Source organism: Kwoniella shandongensis, chromosome 3, assembly GCF_008629635.2.
Source record: "Kwoniella shandongensis chromosome 3, complete sequence".
NCBI lineage: Eukaryota > Fungi > Basidiomycota > Tremellomycetes > Tremellales > Cryptococcaceae > Kwoniella > Kwoniella shandongensis.
The window spans coordinates 1,187,006-1,202,667 of NC_089289.1; the positions used below are offsets into that span (position 1 = coordinate 1,187,006).

Consider the following 15,662-nt stretch of genomic DNA (forward strand, 5'->3'; position numbering starts at 1 on the left):
CAGGGTAGACCTGCCTCCCTCTCCGATCGAAAGCACGATCTCAGACCGAAACCACAACTGGGAGCACTTGAGCTAGGCCAGGCTGTCGATCATGACTGGCCATTGATTGGATTGTTCTCACGCAGGCCGCAAGCAAGGTTACTGACTTTTGCTTTGCTTTGATTTTTTTACCCTGGAATTATAAAATCACCGTCATTCATCCACACCGTTGCCGTGTTTTCTTTTTATTTTCAATCCACCATACACACACACACAGAGACACACACACGGACCTCTCCCTCTCTTATTGTGACGAAATAGAAAACGAAAAAGAAAAACGAAAAAAAACCTTAGTAACGATCATATCATATCACAAGTTATACGTATATATAAGTGAGTTTGCCCCAACACCACTTCATTTCCCCTCTTCCTTTCTTCAAAACGCTGATCCCTTCTCTTTCTTTCCTTTAACGTCCATCTTTTCCACGTCCCTCACTCATCTTACGTCCACGAACGAAACTTTACAAACAGTCCCTCCACGAACAAACACTCTTTACGAAACATCCACCAATCGTTTAAACAATCAGACAAACAAAGATGTTCTCTCGATCCATCATCACCCTCGTCGCTCTCGCCGGTTCGGCTCTTGCCCAGTTGACCGTCCAGACTCCCGCTGCTTTGATCCAGTGTCAACCCGCTCTCCTTTCTTGGACTGGTGGCTCTGGTGAGTCTTTCGCGCGTCGCGTCCTGTTGCACAATACATCCCCAAACTCTACCAACAAAGAGACAAACAACTAACGATATATCTCTGTTAGCTCCTTACTTCCTTGCTGCCATCCCCGGTGGCCAGCCGTCAGCTGCTGCTCTGTAAGTCTGCCATGCCATGTTCCCAGTGCGAATACAGCTCTGACACGAAGCTTCCCTTCGCAGTAAGGACTTTGGACAGCAATCCGGTAACTCTATTACCTGGACCGTTGACATCGCCTCCGGGACTTCCATTACCCTCAAGGTCACCGACTCTACCGGTGTTGTCAACTACAACCAAGCCGTTACCATCCGTATGTGACTTGTCCCAGCTGTATTCCTATCCATCGCTAATCGTACCCATCCTTGCAGAGGCCGGCTCCAGCAGCGCCTGTTTGAACGCCGCTTCTTCCAGCGCCGTCTCTTCTGTGTGAGTGGTTTTGGTTTTGGTTTTTGGCCCGCATAATCCGAGTATTCGAATTAACAATAATTTCAATACAGCGCTACCCCCGTCGCCACTAGCACCAACGCCGCTGTTGCCGGTGTTGCCGGTGGCTCTTCCGCTGTGACCTCCGCCTTGTCTTCTGCTTCGGCCGCTGTCATGTCCGCTTCCGCCACTAGCGCCGCTGCTTCTACCTCTGCTATGGCTTCTTCCGCTGGTGCCGCTTCCAAGTGAGTGACGTTCGACTACCTTTTCACCTCCCCGTCGCCCTCTCGATCTCAGCCTCTCCAGCGTGGGAATGATAATCGGACGTCATGGAAGCCCTACGTTGTGCCGCGATGTTGCAGAATCACTTACTGATCATACGGCTTTCTTTCGCACAGGGCTTCTTCTGCCGCTGCCTCCGGAGCCTCTGCCGCTTCTTCCGCCAAGGCTTCCGGTACTTCCGCCGCTGCCTCTGCCGCCGCTTCCGCCACCAAGGCTGCTTCTTCTGCCAGTCAGTTGATCAACGCCAACAACGGTCTCATGGCCGTCGTTGCCGGTGTCATGGTCGCTTTGATCTAAGCGAGCCATTCACTTGCGGGGACCGCGTTAGCCCTCTCCCACCCTTACGACGATTTTTGCATAGAATGTCCTGTTTCTTGCCATCTTTATCAGTCTTGATCCCTTATTTACAATCTTTTGATGTATCTTTTATTGCATCCGAGCATTCGAGCATCCAAGGAACAAGTTACCACCGAGGTCCAATATTGAACTGTACGCCATTTGACCGCATCCATTACACAGTGCCTCGTATCGAATCTACCAATCGTCCACAAAGGGTCTGAACTCTTGAGCTACCTGTCCGCAGATCATCAATGAGGAGGTATACTTAGCCTTGTCAATCACTGGTTAATCCGAAACATGCTCTCCCAAAAAGTCAAATACGATGCTGCGGTACTGGTAAGTCACTAGGAACGAGGGGAAGGTAGAGTCTGGAGTCGGATGTGAAGATCACAATGATGAAACAGCTTGGTTTCGTCGTCGCGTCAAAAGTCACTTTATCCCCACTTCAGGCACGCGTCAATTGATCGTGTACCCCCCTTTGTATAGTAATTCCGATCCGATCGCTTCTATCCAAGGAATGTTTCAACATCATACAGAATGAAAAAGTTCGAGACCCCTTCCTTGAATCTTCGGCTTTGATACACGGGGGACTGTAGACGGAGGAGAGTCCGGAAGGTCGTGTTTGAATATGCTTCAAGCTTTTACCTCGAAAGAGAGGAAGAGGTACCGGTATGAAGGGGTAATAAAATTCAATGTTGAGAGCCTCGCCTTCGCCTTCGCCCTCGCCCTCGCCTTTATTTCGAGGCGACTCTGATACTTTGCGCTCGTTTCGTGTCGTGTCGTGTCCACTGATGGCTTATGCAGGTATATAAAGGGACACGCAGCTCACTAAACTTCACTCATGCTATCTCGTTTTTCATCAAATCAGTTAAGTCATATACCGTTACTTCCCTTCAGTTTGATTATCGACCGCCAAACATCGGATACCGCCCTCCATTCTTTCCTTGACGACCATGATCTCGTCACCTGACAACCAACAAAACACCGATCGACCCTCCACTCCACCTTCTGCCCTCTCCGAGATAGATTATCATCATTCACCTGGTAACTTACTTCCTCGAAGTCCTGGTTCGTATGACTTCTCATTGATCATCAATGGGACACCTTCGTCTAAGAAGAACAGCGATAACAAACCTACTACGAAAAGACGATTAACGCTAAAGAGGAGCAAGTCGAAGAAGGATATGAAGAAGGAACGCCAGGCGGTAGAGGATGGTGGAAAATTGGTGCCGTCAGCACCGAAAGTGAGTGATACGTCAGTGCTTTACCTTCCTCGTCCTTGTTCTGATTGCTGATATCATCACTCTCGTAAGCAGAATGATCTCCTGCCTCCTCTCGACATCAGTCCTATCCCGCCTCTTCCTACCCCTACTAGTGCCAGTGCCAGTACAATGACGACCCTCCAGTCCCGACCCAGACCTATTAAGTCGACCACTCTCGAACCCACTTTTCATCACGCTCTGAAAGGCGCTCATCGACGCTCTCGTTCGTTCTCTGAGCTCATCACATCTTCCACCCCGCTCTTCTTCCGACCCGACCCCTCTTCCTTGTCCTCCTCTTTCGCGCAGGATGACTCGACCCCTTGTCCACCGCACCAACCCTGGCGATCGAGAGAAGCGTGGCTCGCTATCCATTCCTCAACTTCCTCGAAACAATTGCAGGAGAAAGAGACACAAGTGGGACACTTGTTGTTGCCCTCTGCTATGGGGGATGTCGGTGGCTGGAGAGGGAGAGGAGGAGGTGCATTCTTCGGAGCGGATATGAACGTCCCTTTGCCAGGAAGTACGAGAGTGAAGTCGAAGGCGAGGAGATCGTCTGCAGGTGGAGTGGACGACGCCCAAACTTCAGCTCCTCTTACGCCGCCTAGAGGTGCACTTCGACCGAGCGGTATCGATCGTAGTACCGTTTCTGGTACCGGTGAACATATGGTGGCTCATGATCGTCATGCTGTGAAGCTTAATCGTAATCGAAGCGATAGTGAAGACTCGACCTCTCTCACATCTTCCTCCGAGAGACTCGTTCCTCTGGCCAAACATTGGAACATCCCTATCGTCGCTCATCCCGATACGTCAATCCCAATGAGACCTGCTCATGAGGAAGAATCATCCTCTTCATCCTCATCTAATCGATCTTCGACATCATCAAGCGAGTTATTGCTTCCTCCACTCCTGCCTCCTACCACCATCAAGGAGATATCCTTCACCACTTCTTCGTCAAGAGAAACGACCCCAATCCCATGGGGTCGTTCTTCCTCCCCAGGTGCCGGTGTCAGTGTCGGTATCAAAACACCACCGTGCACACCTTCTCGATCGTATTCGTCTCCACTTTGTCAACAACAAACCCCTACTCCGACTTCTACACCAGGATTCACACCCAGATCCATCTTTCGAAGAAATACCAACACCGGGAGTAGTGGCGATGGGCAGAGTACACCTCGAACATGGCTCCAAATCAATGCAACACCCCCACCTACCTTGTCCAAATCAAAAGGTAGTAGAGGGAGATCGCCTAATACTCCAGGAGTTCCAGAAACACCAAGTACCCCTACACAAACACGTTCTCGAACAACAACACCGGGTAGTATACGACTAAGCAAGATTAAACGATGTACATCTCCAACTCCCGATAGAACGAGATCGAAGAATGAAGATGATGGAAGGGCGAATATGGCGGACTCGCCAAGTGGGACACCGGCGACACCGACGGGGAGGAGATTGTTGTGGAAAGTATCGCCGATTGTTTGGGGGAGCGATAAGAAGAGAAAGGGATCTATCAAGTGGGCTTTGGAGGATTAGGATGCGCAAACGTTTTCTCGTCCGCTCACTCTGGAAGGAGGGTAAAGCCGGTATCTAGTTGTACTGTAGATAAGATAGATAGATGAGTGAGCTGTACGATAGTGGTATCCATGTTTGTACTTTGAACGACCTTTGGGCTCTTCGTGACTTCATGCTAAATGCACATGCCCAATGCACATTGTGATTATACTTGTATACATCGTCTTTCCTGCTTCTCTTCCTTTATGTGTGGTGCCGTGTGGGCGTATTTGACTAAACTAACTAGACTAAATTATGATTGAACGATTGAAATACAAAAAAACCCGGAATATGTAAATTAAAAGTGAAAATGTCCCTAAAAGCGACGAATAGATAGAAGAAGAAGGAGAGTAGGAGTGGATTGGTGCGAGACAACCAGACGGGTTCTGAATATGGAGCTGTCAGAGGGAGTGTCCCGAATCGACCGAAGAGATGCCAGTTGAAGAGTGACGAGGGGAAGGTACGAGTTGGAGGAGAGGCGTAATTATATCACTCGTCCTTTAGACGATTCTTCGTCCTTGGCTGCGAACCTATCAGAAGGAACGTGGTCAGCCAAGACAGTCTTTCTACAAGATGATCTTCACAAAGCATCGCACTCACCAAGAAATCTTCTTTGCAGCTTGTTTACTCATCAAACCCAAAGACCAAGGAGTTCGTGTATTCTTCTTCTCCTCCTTTTCTTCTTCAACAAGTAAAAGTACTTGTTCCTCATCTTGCTGGTCTTGGTTTTCCAATTCTTGGTTTTGGAATAAGAACCACGTATTATCCCTACATCGTGTCATTGAACCGATACCTTCCAACATATCTTCGGTACCGCATGCGCACAATACTCCCGATTGGAGTTGAGAGTATGCGGCGATTTCGCGGGTTGAACATCGGGAAAAACAGGCGGCGGGAGAGGGGACTTGACGAAGGATAGAAGTAGGGTGGAAAGAGTGTGAACAACCGAGTGGGGCGAATGTCGATTGTTTCAACAACTAAAGGAAACGAAACGAAAGGAATTGAGTTAGTAAGTTGGCATACGATAGGCCTGTGGGGGACTCACGAAAATGGTGTCAGGAGCTGGCGCAGCCATACTCGCTGGAAGAAGGAAAAGGAGAGAAGCCGCAGCGACGAGAGAACCGAGTCCGTACATTGTGTCGGGTTGTGTGAGGTTTCTGGTGAGGAAGACAAATAGGCCAAGGTGAGTTGGGATTCAAAGTAAAGTCGGTTCAGTTGACTAGCAACTTGTAAAGTGTTTGAACGAAAGAGAACGAAGAAGTGAGGCGTGAGCGAAGTGGAGCGACGGATAGTCGAAGTGAGTCGTGCGAGATACACCAGGTATACGCAACGAGTTTGATCAAAAAGGTAGTTTAGTCGACGAACAGACAGACAGGAAGAGTGTATAGCAGGAAAGAATAGATGGAAGAGAAAAGGAGAAGAAAGAGGGGGACACATGTCCATTACTAAGACTATATACAACTACCATATTCATTCTCTTCAACCCATTAGTCGGATTTGTCATGTCCGCATAGGAGTCCACTTCCGGTTGTAGATTACATTCCATTCCACACTTCGTTCTTAGGTTACAACCACCACCACCACCACCACCGCCTCCACCATTCGACGCCTCTTTCAACAGGGTGAGTTTTGTTAGTTCCTGAAGGACAATAGACTGCATTCCGATATCGACTACTCGTCTTACAACCACAGCGAGTGATACTGATAGGGAAGAGGAGGGGACAAGCATAATATGAATTTTTACATTTGATCAAACCTACAAATACGGCACAAAGTTACCACCTTCGTTATAATCGCTCGAGGTTACCCTTATCTTCCACCGCCACGTTTCTCACTTTACGTTCAGCTGAAGCTACAGTACCTAACCTAAGCCTTGGATTGGGAGTGTACACCGTACACCGTACACCGTGTAGGGTGTGTGATATAGAACAAGGAGTAAAGTTTGGTACAAAGATATACAAAACGGTCCTATACCGCATTCGATATATCAAGATATATAAATACCGTAATTGCCGCCCTACCAAAATCTCCGAGACGTCCGGTCGAAAGGGGAATTACTGTATATAACCCACTCAGGAACCCGGACCCTGAGAGAAGGGCTGGTTGGAATCATTCAAATTCCCCGATATCAAGACGAAATCAGTAATAAAAGAGAGGTTGTCACCTTACTAACAAAAAACTTGCTTTGGATTGGTGGCTTGTGTATATGTCTTGTTCTACCACCCCATTGTTGTGTTAGTTTCGAGACATGTCCGGATGAGGAACGTCGGAGATGGGCATTCCATGCAATATAGCTGGTGGTAGTGATATTGCAGGTACAGCGGATGGACAGGCACAGTTACAGTTGTTCCATCACCCAACACCTTCCTTACCAGTCGTGATCACGTTGTCCGGCCCTTACACAATGTTTGAGGCGGAAGACGATTCAGCTCAATCCCAAAGTCACTTACCACAAGCAAGTACCACAACAGACAGCTCAGCCGAAAGATAGTAGAGTTGAAACCTTGATTGAAAGTAAAGAGGCAGGAAATGGCCAGTTAGCGGAGACGGCCCGAGTCTGATCAACACTGTCGTCTCCTTCGTTACGCCTGCGTTATCACGCCGTCCTGGTGCATGAGAATTGACTCGGCGCACACTACAAGCTAGGTCCACAACAGAATGACACGTGTCAGTGCTTCTGCCCGTATGTACCTTTATTATCGAAAGAGCCAATTCCGTCCTAGAGAGGAAGGATACGCTACGCTGGATCAATCACACTCTTCGTCTCGTGGTGCCAAGGTGATTAACCCCGCCCATGTGATTGTCAAAGCACCCGCTTATCTAATCCGTAATGTTTCATAGATGGGCTTGAAGTATCTTCATTCGCCGACACGCCTTGTGGCGTGTGTATGTGCATATCAATGCCGTCAAGCCAAGCTGGAAGACGCTTCCTTCAGATGAGCCAGACATAGGAGGAAGAGTCCAATTTTATTAGTGAGCAACGGGGCTACTTTGCTCCGTTACAGTCCATAGGATGTCGCCAATTCACATCCCATTCAAGCAGGACGATGTGAAAGAGTATACAATGATACATATCATGTCCTAGACAAATGCAAAGTATCGTACAATGGTAATATGAACATGCTCGCCAGGCGTTTGTGTCTCGGTGTACGTGGTTTGAAGGGTATCGGTATGCTGGTGATCTCGTACAAGTATGGTTTGTCGTCATTTAATACAGACAGTTTCTGAAGCCGTGTCTGGTCACTCCATTGCAATGTCGGTGCTTGGGTCGGCTAATCTTATCGGTTGTTTTCGTATTCTATCCTCTCCGTCACTATCCCTGTGTAGAAAAGGAAGTGATCAGCACCATTCCAGTCGCAAATGATCTCCGATGGACGCGTTGGACAATCTTTCATGTCATGACCTTAGCACGAGCACACTCACTCATCATCCGCTTGTCGCTTATTCCCACCCCCAACCAGCGGTTGATACCCCGCTTGCTCTACCATCTTCTGTGCCATATATATCGGCTCGTACTCTTTAAACTGGTTTTGGAACTGCAACGCAATGACGATCAGGTCAGTGACATTCAAGCAATGAGCAGGATTGATCAAGCGCAAGGCCTCTGGGACTCACGCTCATGGTGCTGACGCAATATCGTTTACTTTGGACATATCCGAGCGCGTAGTCCGCCGTCCAGCTGAACTTCCACATGAGATAACCAATGACGATAGCAGGTGAGAGGGCGATACCGCCTGCACACACAGATATCAGCTTTCGTATGAGTGGGCGTGGGTCGTCGCACAGCGGATTATCACAGAAGGTTGACTCACCATTGCAGTGCGCTAACACCGTCCCTCCCATCGACATGGCCTCTTCTATAAACTCCTTACATCGGGGAAAGATGGTAATGAGGTTCTGGTCCTGCAATAGCCGTTCCAATCAGTTCACTCGCAGAGTCTCCTTAAGAACCGATTATTATGCTCACTGTATTATCGCTGATGTCCACTGTCATATATTTGAACTCGGTCGGAAATCTCGGGAAGATCAATCTCGCTTCTTTTTGATCTCGTATACAGAGACTGATTACAATCCAACACCTATCAGCGTCCCGTTATACAGCTACTACCTCTCTCAAAAGAAGAGCGCAACGCAACGCTACGCAAGGTGTGTCTCTCATGTTCCACTTACATATGCGTGACGCCCATATCTCTTAATCTGTGAATATTGAGTGATGATTGGAATGGACCGAGATATAATCCAGGTATGATCTGTTGAGCTTCTCTTCGCATCTCGTACCTGAGCGTGGTGATAAACAGGTCAGCTCTGTGCGGCTGGGAAAGGGAAGGAAATCCGACGAAAGACACAGTCAGGCGAAAGTGAGAAGCCTACAGCCATTAGTGTGCAGGAAGGGGCGGAAATATAGGGATAAGGAAGGAAAAGCACGGCGAGATGAGGACGAATGAACTCACTTCCACTCATGATTCCCTCCAGGGCCCAAGGACGGACTCTCTGGTCCTGATGAAGGTGGGCTGTTCATCTTTAGCATGGAAGCTTATAGCCGCGATCGTGGATAAGTATATGGCGGTCGTATCATTCGGCGAAGAGGTGACCGGTTCGGAATCAAGCCCGCTTCTTGTGATATCGGCTACTAGTTCGTGGGTGATATCTCGATGGTATGCTTCACGAGAGTGATGAGGAAGTCGGGACTTGCAATAGCGTTGATGAATGCCTAGTATAGGAGGTTGGAAGCAAAAAATCAAAAAATCAATGTTGTCGGGAGGTAAAGGGAATGATATCATCTTGCTATCCAGCAATTAATTTAATCTAGTATCAGAGGTGACTTGCAATCACCGCTAGTGTCAACTTACGTAAATTTGAGCTTTCTCACTTAACGGCTTCCTCCACAAGAGATGTTATCATAGATGAAGCCAGCAATAACCAACAACCGCGCGCTCATTGCATTGCATTCATATATAATGACAAAGTAAAAACTCTCATATATCCACCTAATAACCCCTGTACACACCCGGCTGCAGATGAGCTTCCTCGCTCAACGCTTCATTCAAGATCTTTGCCAATCTCAACCCCGCTTGAGCCAAGAGCTTCTCGATCGTCTTATCCCTACTGATCTTGCCGAGATATTTATCGGTATCAAGCTCGATCAGAGGTTCCCCGGGTCTACCAGTGTACTCCTTGGGCCAAGCAACATCGCAGTTGATTTGGTGGATCTCTTTTGCCCAAGTGTATGGACATGCTGGGAAAGTCATGTTGACTCCCTTGGAATGTAACGCTTGAGGCGTAAGAGCAAGCGCTTGGTCTTCAAATCCCTCGGTCTCTCTCAAGGGAACAGGAAGGGCGAGCTCCGTGTACGCTGAGATTGAGTTGGGTAACAGAGCAAGGATGAGCGAGGAAGCGGTTCGGAAGTAATCCTTGAAAATGGCTGGGGTGGAAGGTGGAATCGATGTGTGGGACGAGTGAGGGAAGGGATCGCCAGATGGAGGACATGAGATCCAGTCTTCGAGATCATCTCGCCACCATTGTCGAATACCTTCCCAAACGATCCATCGGACGTATGGGTCGAAGATCGCGCCAGGAAGAGCGTCTTCGATTTGTTTGCTGGAAGAACGCGACAGTCAATATATGTGGGCAGAAACAACGAGATATGCACATACGATGGAAGAGGAGAGGTATAGTTGGACAACTCTCGGATGTTCTTCGTGATTATGCCAGAGTCCCACACAGAATGCAAGCTGTTGAATACGTCAGCAATCTCCAGGACAAGACAGCGTTCAACGTATGCACTCACTTCCTGTGGTGACCCTCAAATGAGAACATCGCTGTGCAGAGATAGATATATCAGCCGAGGTCTCTCTTCTCCTTCCCTAAATGTGTCGACTCACCCCCGTTACCTCCCTTATCTCTCCCAGCAAGATGTAAAGGCTGGTGGATATCTCCCACAAAATGAACTAAGAATCGCAGAGGCACATCGACATCATGACCCGCTTTCCCCTCCATGACGGTTCTTGTGAAGTTCTGAATGGCAGTGACGACGTTGACGTCTTCGTTTACCCAGCCGTGTTCACCAAATTCGCAATGATCTCCGGGATGGTCCTCCTTGGCTGTGGAACGGTATCAGCGGGTGTGCCTCTAACATAAAGTATTGTCGTTCAGGCAAAAGATTTAAGAGGGCAGATATCGTTCGGGGAACCCCGAGACGATGTATGAATGCACGCGTAATGGAACCCTGCAACTCACCATTGACATAATGCATTGGTGCAGTACCCCTGTACCTATTCCTGATCTGATCTGCCCATGCAGCGATAGGAGCGAGGTGACATTTAGCCTCTGCAGGTAAAATATTACAAAGCTTCGATTTGGTGGATGGATGGAGATGGATCTGAGCGATGGTTGCTACGATCTCGTGGCCTGGTGGATAGGACAGACGTCAGTGTTCATTCCCTTCAGCAATCGAGACAGGAGATGGCAGTCCGGAGAGATAAATATCAAAGAGACAGGATTTCAGTCTCACCTGCTGCACCCCATGATAAAGCTGTTGGGAGGACCGAAGCAGCTGCGAGTAGTATGGCGGCCGTCTTCATCCTGATATTGATATTCCCGGAGAGCTTTGACAAGAAGTCGAAGATGATTGATAGCACGAAAGTTGCGCTCTGCCGGTAGGAGCGAGGTATGTCACCAAATGCAGGCTAGACAGTGTCGTTTGGCAGTCAACAATGACTTTGTTGTACTGATGACTTGAGCCACTTAAGTGGAACGTCGTCAAGTGAGAGGATATATAGTATGGCTCAGATGTGATTGTCAAGAAGAAATGAGGGTGAAGAAGCGAGAAGAGGCAAGTGATATCAATTGTGAATCCAAGAACGAATTCGTATCGTCATGTTCATTCCGTCATTGCCGGTTCAAAACCACGTTTCTCCCATTCAGGGCATACTTACCAGCTTGTGGCAAATCAATGTCATACGGATGAATCTACCACAGCTGCACGCGAAGATTATAGCTACATGCATAAGACACCTTGGAACACTACTGTAGTACACAGACACCAGCTACTTAAGCTCAAAATCACCTTACTTAGGCCTACTTCTCACCGACAACAGCGTTGTATGCTCCTTTGGCGAGCGAGGTAGCTTGGCTAACAAGGCCGGCTATAAATCAGAGATGGGTAAAGCAGATCAGTGTCGATCCTCATTCGTGTCTTACTCAGCTGATTTGGAGGGAGAAGAACGACTAACGATCGGCCGCGACCTTTTCGTCGCCCAAGGGTGCCAACTCGGTACTCTCAATAACGCCAGGTTTCCCCTCAATCACATCCTGTGGCTTAGCACTGACAGTGTGCTCGTACCCGCTCTCTGTGGGAACACCAGTGTGACCCGCTAAAGTCCCGCCCGTGGCAAAGACGTCTTCAGATTTGTTGCCGCTGGAAGCGGAGACCTGTCCGCAGAGATAGAGAGATACACAGTTTAACGATTGTTCTTCCCGAACACGAATGACGGTAGGAGGATTTACTTAGCGACTCACATTCTGAACACCAGCGTATTCTCCCTGGACACCGGTGGGGTGAACATCGGTTCTGTGACGAGATGACAGGTCAGTGGAGTGTTCGTTCTCACTGGAATCAGAATGGGTGTAGCAAGCGGAAGTGGCGGAAGCGGATGAATGACCCACTCGTTGAACGCGGACATGTTATCTCAAGTATTGTTTTGTTCTGTTTGGGTTTTCGTTCGTGAATATGCGTTAGTTGAGTCTGTCGTTATCGTTGTTGGGTCGTAAAAGAAAGAGGAAGAAGAAACAGTGTATCATGCGGCGGATTTATACCGTCTTCATCAACATGATCTCCACTCTTGACACTTGGTTCTAAAGATAAGCACACACCGACCCTCCCGCCAAAAACCAAAACATTACACAGACCACATGACGCGCCAGAGTGGAGCTTATCTTTGAGTGGCGTGTGACGTGGCATATATGTTCGCTTCGACGAGGTGGGATTCGTTATCACTCTCTAGATGAATTGATCCCGTTGAGATTGGTTAGTTGTAGGTGTCGAACGATTGATTCCAGCGAGTGAGAAGAGCAACAAAAGTCTGTCAAAACGACGTGTTGTTATCAATCAATCACTTTCTCAAACACCTTTTGCGTCTGATACTGGACCGCATTCACACTCTTTTGTTACCCTTCCACAGTCTACTCTATCATCTACCCTAAGACACCCGTGTTATATACTGAATCTCGACTGCAACTTGCCAAAATGTCCGTCGCCACTGCCATCCCTCCCACTCTCCCGACAACCACCGTCGACCTCGATGCGTACGACGAGGAGCAGGTCAAGATGATGGAGGAGCGATGTATTCTCGTTACCCCAGAGGACAAGGCTTACGGAGAGGACAGTAAGAAGACTTGTGCGTATACATCTTGTTTTGTTGCATTGTCGGTGTGGCTTTGTGCTGATCTATTCGACTTTGCCTCCTTCTCCTTCTTCTCTATCTCTACTCGTCCTGATGTATTTCATCACATAATTACTCACCGATCAATATCACGGTCTTCCAACTACTATATCTCTTCGCGTACTCTGTCACTCGATCCGCTCGAACGGTCGTATATCCAAATAGGCCATCTGATGTCAAATATCAACCAAGGTCTCCTCCACCGTGCCTTCTCCGTCTTCCTCTTCCGACCTTCCGACGGTCGATTGTTACTTCAAAAACGAGCAGATGAGAAGATCACTTTCCCAGGAATGTGGACGAATACCTGTTGTTCTCATCCGCTGAGTATCAGATCGGAGTTGGTCGAGGAGGGTCAAGCGGGTGAGTCGGTCCTGTCCTCCATTGCATGATAATCTGCTCGATACCATTACAACATTTCAGAGAACGTCTCCTTGCCTGAGTTCGAATGAGTTCACACTGACACTGCACTTGCCATGACAGGTGTTCGAGCCGCTGCCATCCGAAAACTGCCCCAAGAACTCGGTGTTCCTCCTAGCCAATTGAAACCCGACGATTTCACTTTCCTTACCAGAATACACTACCTCGCTCCCAGCAACGGTCCATGGGGAGAACACGAGAGTGAGTTTACCGACTCGGCGCTGTCTATGAAGTACGGACGTTAAGCTGACTCTTCTCTCTCAGTCGACTACATTCTTTTCTGTACCCTTGATGTCGATCTCGAGCTCAACCCTAACGAAGTCAGCGATGCGCGATACGTTTCCAGAGCAGAGCTCGAAGCCATGTTCGCAGATGATAGTGGGTTCTCTTCTCTTCCTGATACTACTGATAATGAGCTGACACAATTTCGTGTAGCTAACTCTTTCACACCTTGGTTCCGACTGATTGCGCGAGATCTGCTCTTCCCATGGTGGGATGAAATGCTCAGCAAATCTCAAGCGGAAGGATGGGATGCCGAGAGGAGCGTTGGTAAAGTCAGAGCGGGTGTGTTGGAAGGTGGCGACAAGGTCAACGAGCTCATCAAGATGCTCTAAGTGGTTTGACCAGTGTTGCTCTTGTAGATAGATATCCTATATCATCCATTCTTTATTTCCTTTGACTATCACTATTACTATACATATTGGGGTATATGATGCATGACTATATACACGTCCACGCGTTATGCTTGGAATGCCTTTGCCGAGAAAGGTTGACCTTCGGTCGACTTGATGATGTATGTGGGTGAGACGAGGTGATTCCGGACTTGTTCACCGTTGACCATGTCTACCGCGTCGACTGTGACAGTTTTAAATTAGCTATGTCTAGAAGCGGTGGGTGTCCTGTACAGGGATGTCAAATCAAAGGATCGAGGAAGAGCCAGAAGTGGATCGTGTCTGATGATACGCACCTCTTTCCTCGCACTTCTCGATACTATCCACGATCCCCGCCTCGAAATTCCTCCTCACAACTCTCCCCCTAGCTTCTTCCTCATCCACATCCACATAAACCTTGACATCCATCATCTCCGCACACTCCTTCCACCCTACTTGATCTAAGAGCGTATACAGACCTTCGATGAGTATAATCCGATGACGAGATAAGATTGGATATGGGGATGGTTGGGGGTCTTTCGTGGAGTGGGAGAAGGTGGGGAAGGGGATGCCAAGGGGTGTGGATGCGTGCGGGTCGATGGGTAGTCGGAGAAGGGAGAGGAAAGTGTGGTAGGAGGGTAGGTCGAAGGTGAATGCGGCGCCCTGTAATACGAGAGAAGAGGTAGTGAGTACCGAGCTTCTCATGATAACTTGCTCCTTCGGTGCTGCAGCACCAGTCCTCAACGGACACAGAACCATCGCAGCCCACCTGCTTTTGAATTTCCCGCCACGAGTCTAATTGAATTGGGCACTCACCCTCCTCCAATGTGCTTCAGTCGGATCATCGAATCCATCCAACTCCTTTCTAGAATGATGCCACCCATCCAATCCTACACAAATAGCTACTTCATCATCCTTCCCCTGTGTCCCGCTTGCTTCGACAAGATCGAGCGAGGGTGGGTTTTCAATTTGTGAAGGGTTAGGTGGAGTGTGATGGAGTAGGAGAGTGTTGAGGGCGTCAGTGAGAGGGTAGGCGAGGGTGGATTTGCCGGAGCCGGGGGGGCTACCAGGGCAGTCAAATGGTATCAGTGCTCAGTACCGACCGATTTGGACCAGCAGAGGTTGGAGAAGTTATCTTGAAAGTTTGAGGTAGAAATGAAAGGGCTACCACTCACCCAGCTATAGCGACGAGCAACCTCTTGTCGGGTGGCAACCTACCATCATCAATCAAATCAGCATGTCATCATACTCAGTAAACCGGGCTCGGTTCGGCTCACTCACACTCGGTACGCCTTGACAATCTTACCAGCCAGCTGTTCAGGTGTCACCTCCATGTTCCGATACGCTGAGCCACGTTGATTGATGCAGTCTACAATGGCGAAAGAAGAGTCCAAACGACCATCCGTGTATTCCCTTTGTTGTGGAGAACGCAGAGCAATTCAAAGTAACCGAGCGGGATGACCTCCACTTTTCGGAATTCGGGCTTTGACCCTCCGCTACGTTTCAGAAGTTGATCCGAAGTCGTTGTTGTTGTTCACTTTGTCCATTCCTCATATCACATCTCACTTCC

General features: G+C 48.6%; 8 protein-coding genes across 8 annotated transcripts; 3 read left to right on the forward strand and 5 right to left on the reverse strand.

The window, feature by feature from the left end:
- Positions 1 to 576: 576 nt before the first annotated feature.
- Positions 577 to 1,729, forward strand: CI109_101814 (uncharacterized protein; the record flags this gene model as incomplete). Its single annotated transcript, XM_032002255.1, has 6 exons — positions 577 to 703; positions 795 to 846; positions 910 to 1,037; positions 1,096 to 1,153; positions 1,225 to 1,395; positions 1,549 to 1,729. 6 exons carry the CDS (start codon positions 577 to 579, stop codon positions 1,727 to 1,729), a joined length of 717 nt encoding a protein of 238 aa, XP_031863192.1.
- Positions 1,730 to 2,724: 995 nt separating this feature from the next.
- On the forward strand, positions 2,725 to 4,566 carry CI109_101815 (uncharacterized protein; the record flags this gene model as incomplete). The annotated part of the gene is made up of 2 exons (XM_032002254.1): positions 2,725 to 3,015; positions 3,088 to 4,566. The coding sequence occupies 2 exons, from the start codon at positions 2,725 to 2,727 to the stop codon at positions 4,564 to 4,566; spliced, it is 1,770 nt and encodes a 589-aa protein (XP_031863191.1).
- Positions 4,567 to 5,068: 502 nt separating this feature from the next.
- CI109_101816 (uncharacterized protein) lies at positions 5,069 to 5,719 on the reverse strand (the record flags this gene model as incomplete). The annotated part of the gene is made up of 3 exons (XM_032002253.1): positions 5,069 to 5,114; positions 5,185 to 5,561; positions 5,630 to 5,719. The coding sequence occupies 3 exons, from the start codon at positions 5,717 to 5,719 to the stop codon at positions 5,069 to 5,071; spliced, it is 513 nt and encodes a 170-aa protein (XP_031863190.1).
- A 2,105-nt stretch (positions 5,720 to 7,824) lies between these two features.
- Positions 7,825 to 9,103, reverse strand: CI109_101817 (uncharacterized protein; the record flags this gene model as incomplete). The annotated part of the gene is made up of 7 exons (XM_032002252.1): positions 7,825 to 7,903; positions 8,008 to 8,120; positions 8,200 to 8,318; positions 8,397 to 8,487; positions 8,552 to 8,645; positions 8,755 to 8,862; positions 9,036 to 9,103. The coding sequence occupies 7 exons, from the start codon at positions 9,101 to 9,103 to the stop codon at positions 7,825 to 7,827; spliced, it is 672 nt and encodes a 223-aa protein (XP_031863189.1).
- A 469-nt stretch (positions 9,104 to 9,572) lies between these two features.
- Positions 9,573 to 11,543, reverse strand: CI109_101818 (uncharacterized protein; the record flags this gene model as incomplete). Its single annotated transcript, XM_032002251.2, has 7 exons — positions 9,573 to 10,182; positions 10,239 to 10,316; positions 10,373 to 10,403; positions 10,467 to 10,685; positions 10,822 to 10,992; positions 11,096 to 11,270; positions 11,520 to 11,543. 7 exons carry the CDS (start codon positions 11,541 to 11,543, stop codon positions 9,573 to 9,575), a joined length of 1,308 nt encoding a protein of 435 aa, XP_031863188.2.
- A 118-nt stretch (positions 11,544 to 11,661) lies between these two features.
- CI109_101819 (uncharacterized protein) lies at positions 11,662 to 12,266 on the reverse strand (the record flags this gene model as incomplete). The annotated part of the gene is made up of 4 exons (XM_032002250.1): positions 11,662 to 11,729; positions 11,817 to 12,015; positions 12,103 to 12,154; positions 12,250 to 12,266. 4 exons carry the CDS (start codon positions 12,264 to 12,266, stop codon positions 11,662 to 11,664), a joined length of 336 nt encoding a protein of 111 aa, XP_031863187.1.
- A 563-nt stretch (positions 12,267 to 12,829) lies between these two features.
- On the forward strand, positions 12,830 to 14,056 carry CI109_101820 (isopentenyl-diphosphate delta-isomerase; the record flags this gene model as incomplete). The annotated part of the gene is made up of 5 exons (XM_065967045.1): positions 12,830 to 12,980; positions 13,191 to 13,385; positions 13,506 to 13,643; positions 13,707 to 13,820; positions 13,878 to 14,056. The coding sequence occupies 5 exons, from the start codon at positions 12,830 to 12,832 to the stop codon at positions 14,054 to 14,056; spliced, it is 777 nt and encodes a 258-aa protein (XP_065823117.1).
- Positions 14,057 to 14,181: 125 nt separating this feature from the next.
- Positions 14,182 to 15,426, reverse strand: CI109_101821 (uncharacterized protein; the record flags this gene model as incomplete). Its single annotated transcript, XM_032002248.1, has 5 exons — positions 14,182 to 14,297; positions 14,410 to 14,755; positions 14,909 to 15,155; positions 15,268 to 15,306; positions 15,374 to 15,426. 5 exons carry the CDS (start codon positions 15,424 to 15,426, stop codon positions 14,182 to 14,184), a joined length of 801 nt encoding a protein of 266 aa, XP_031863185.1.
- Between the last annotated feature and the right edge of the window lie 236 nt (positions 15,427 to 15,662).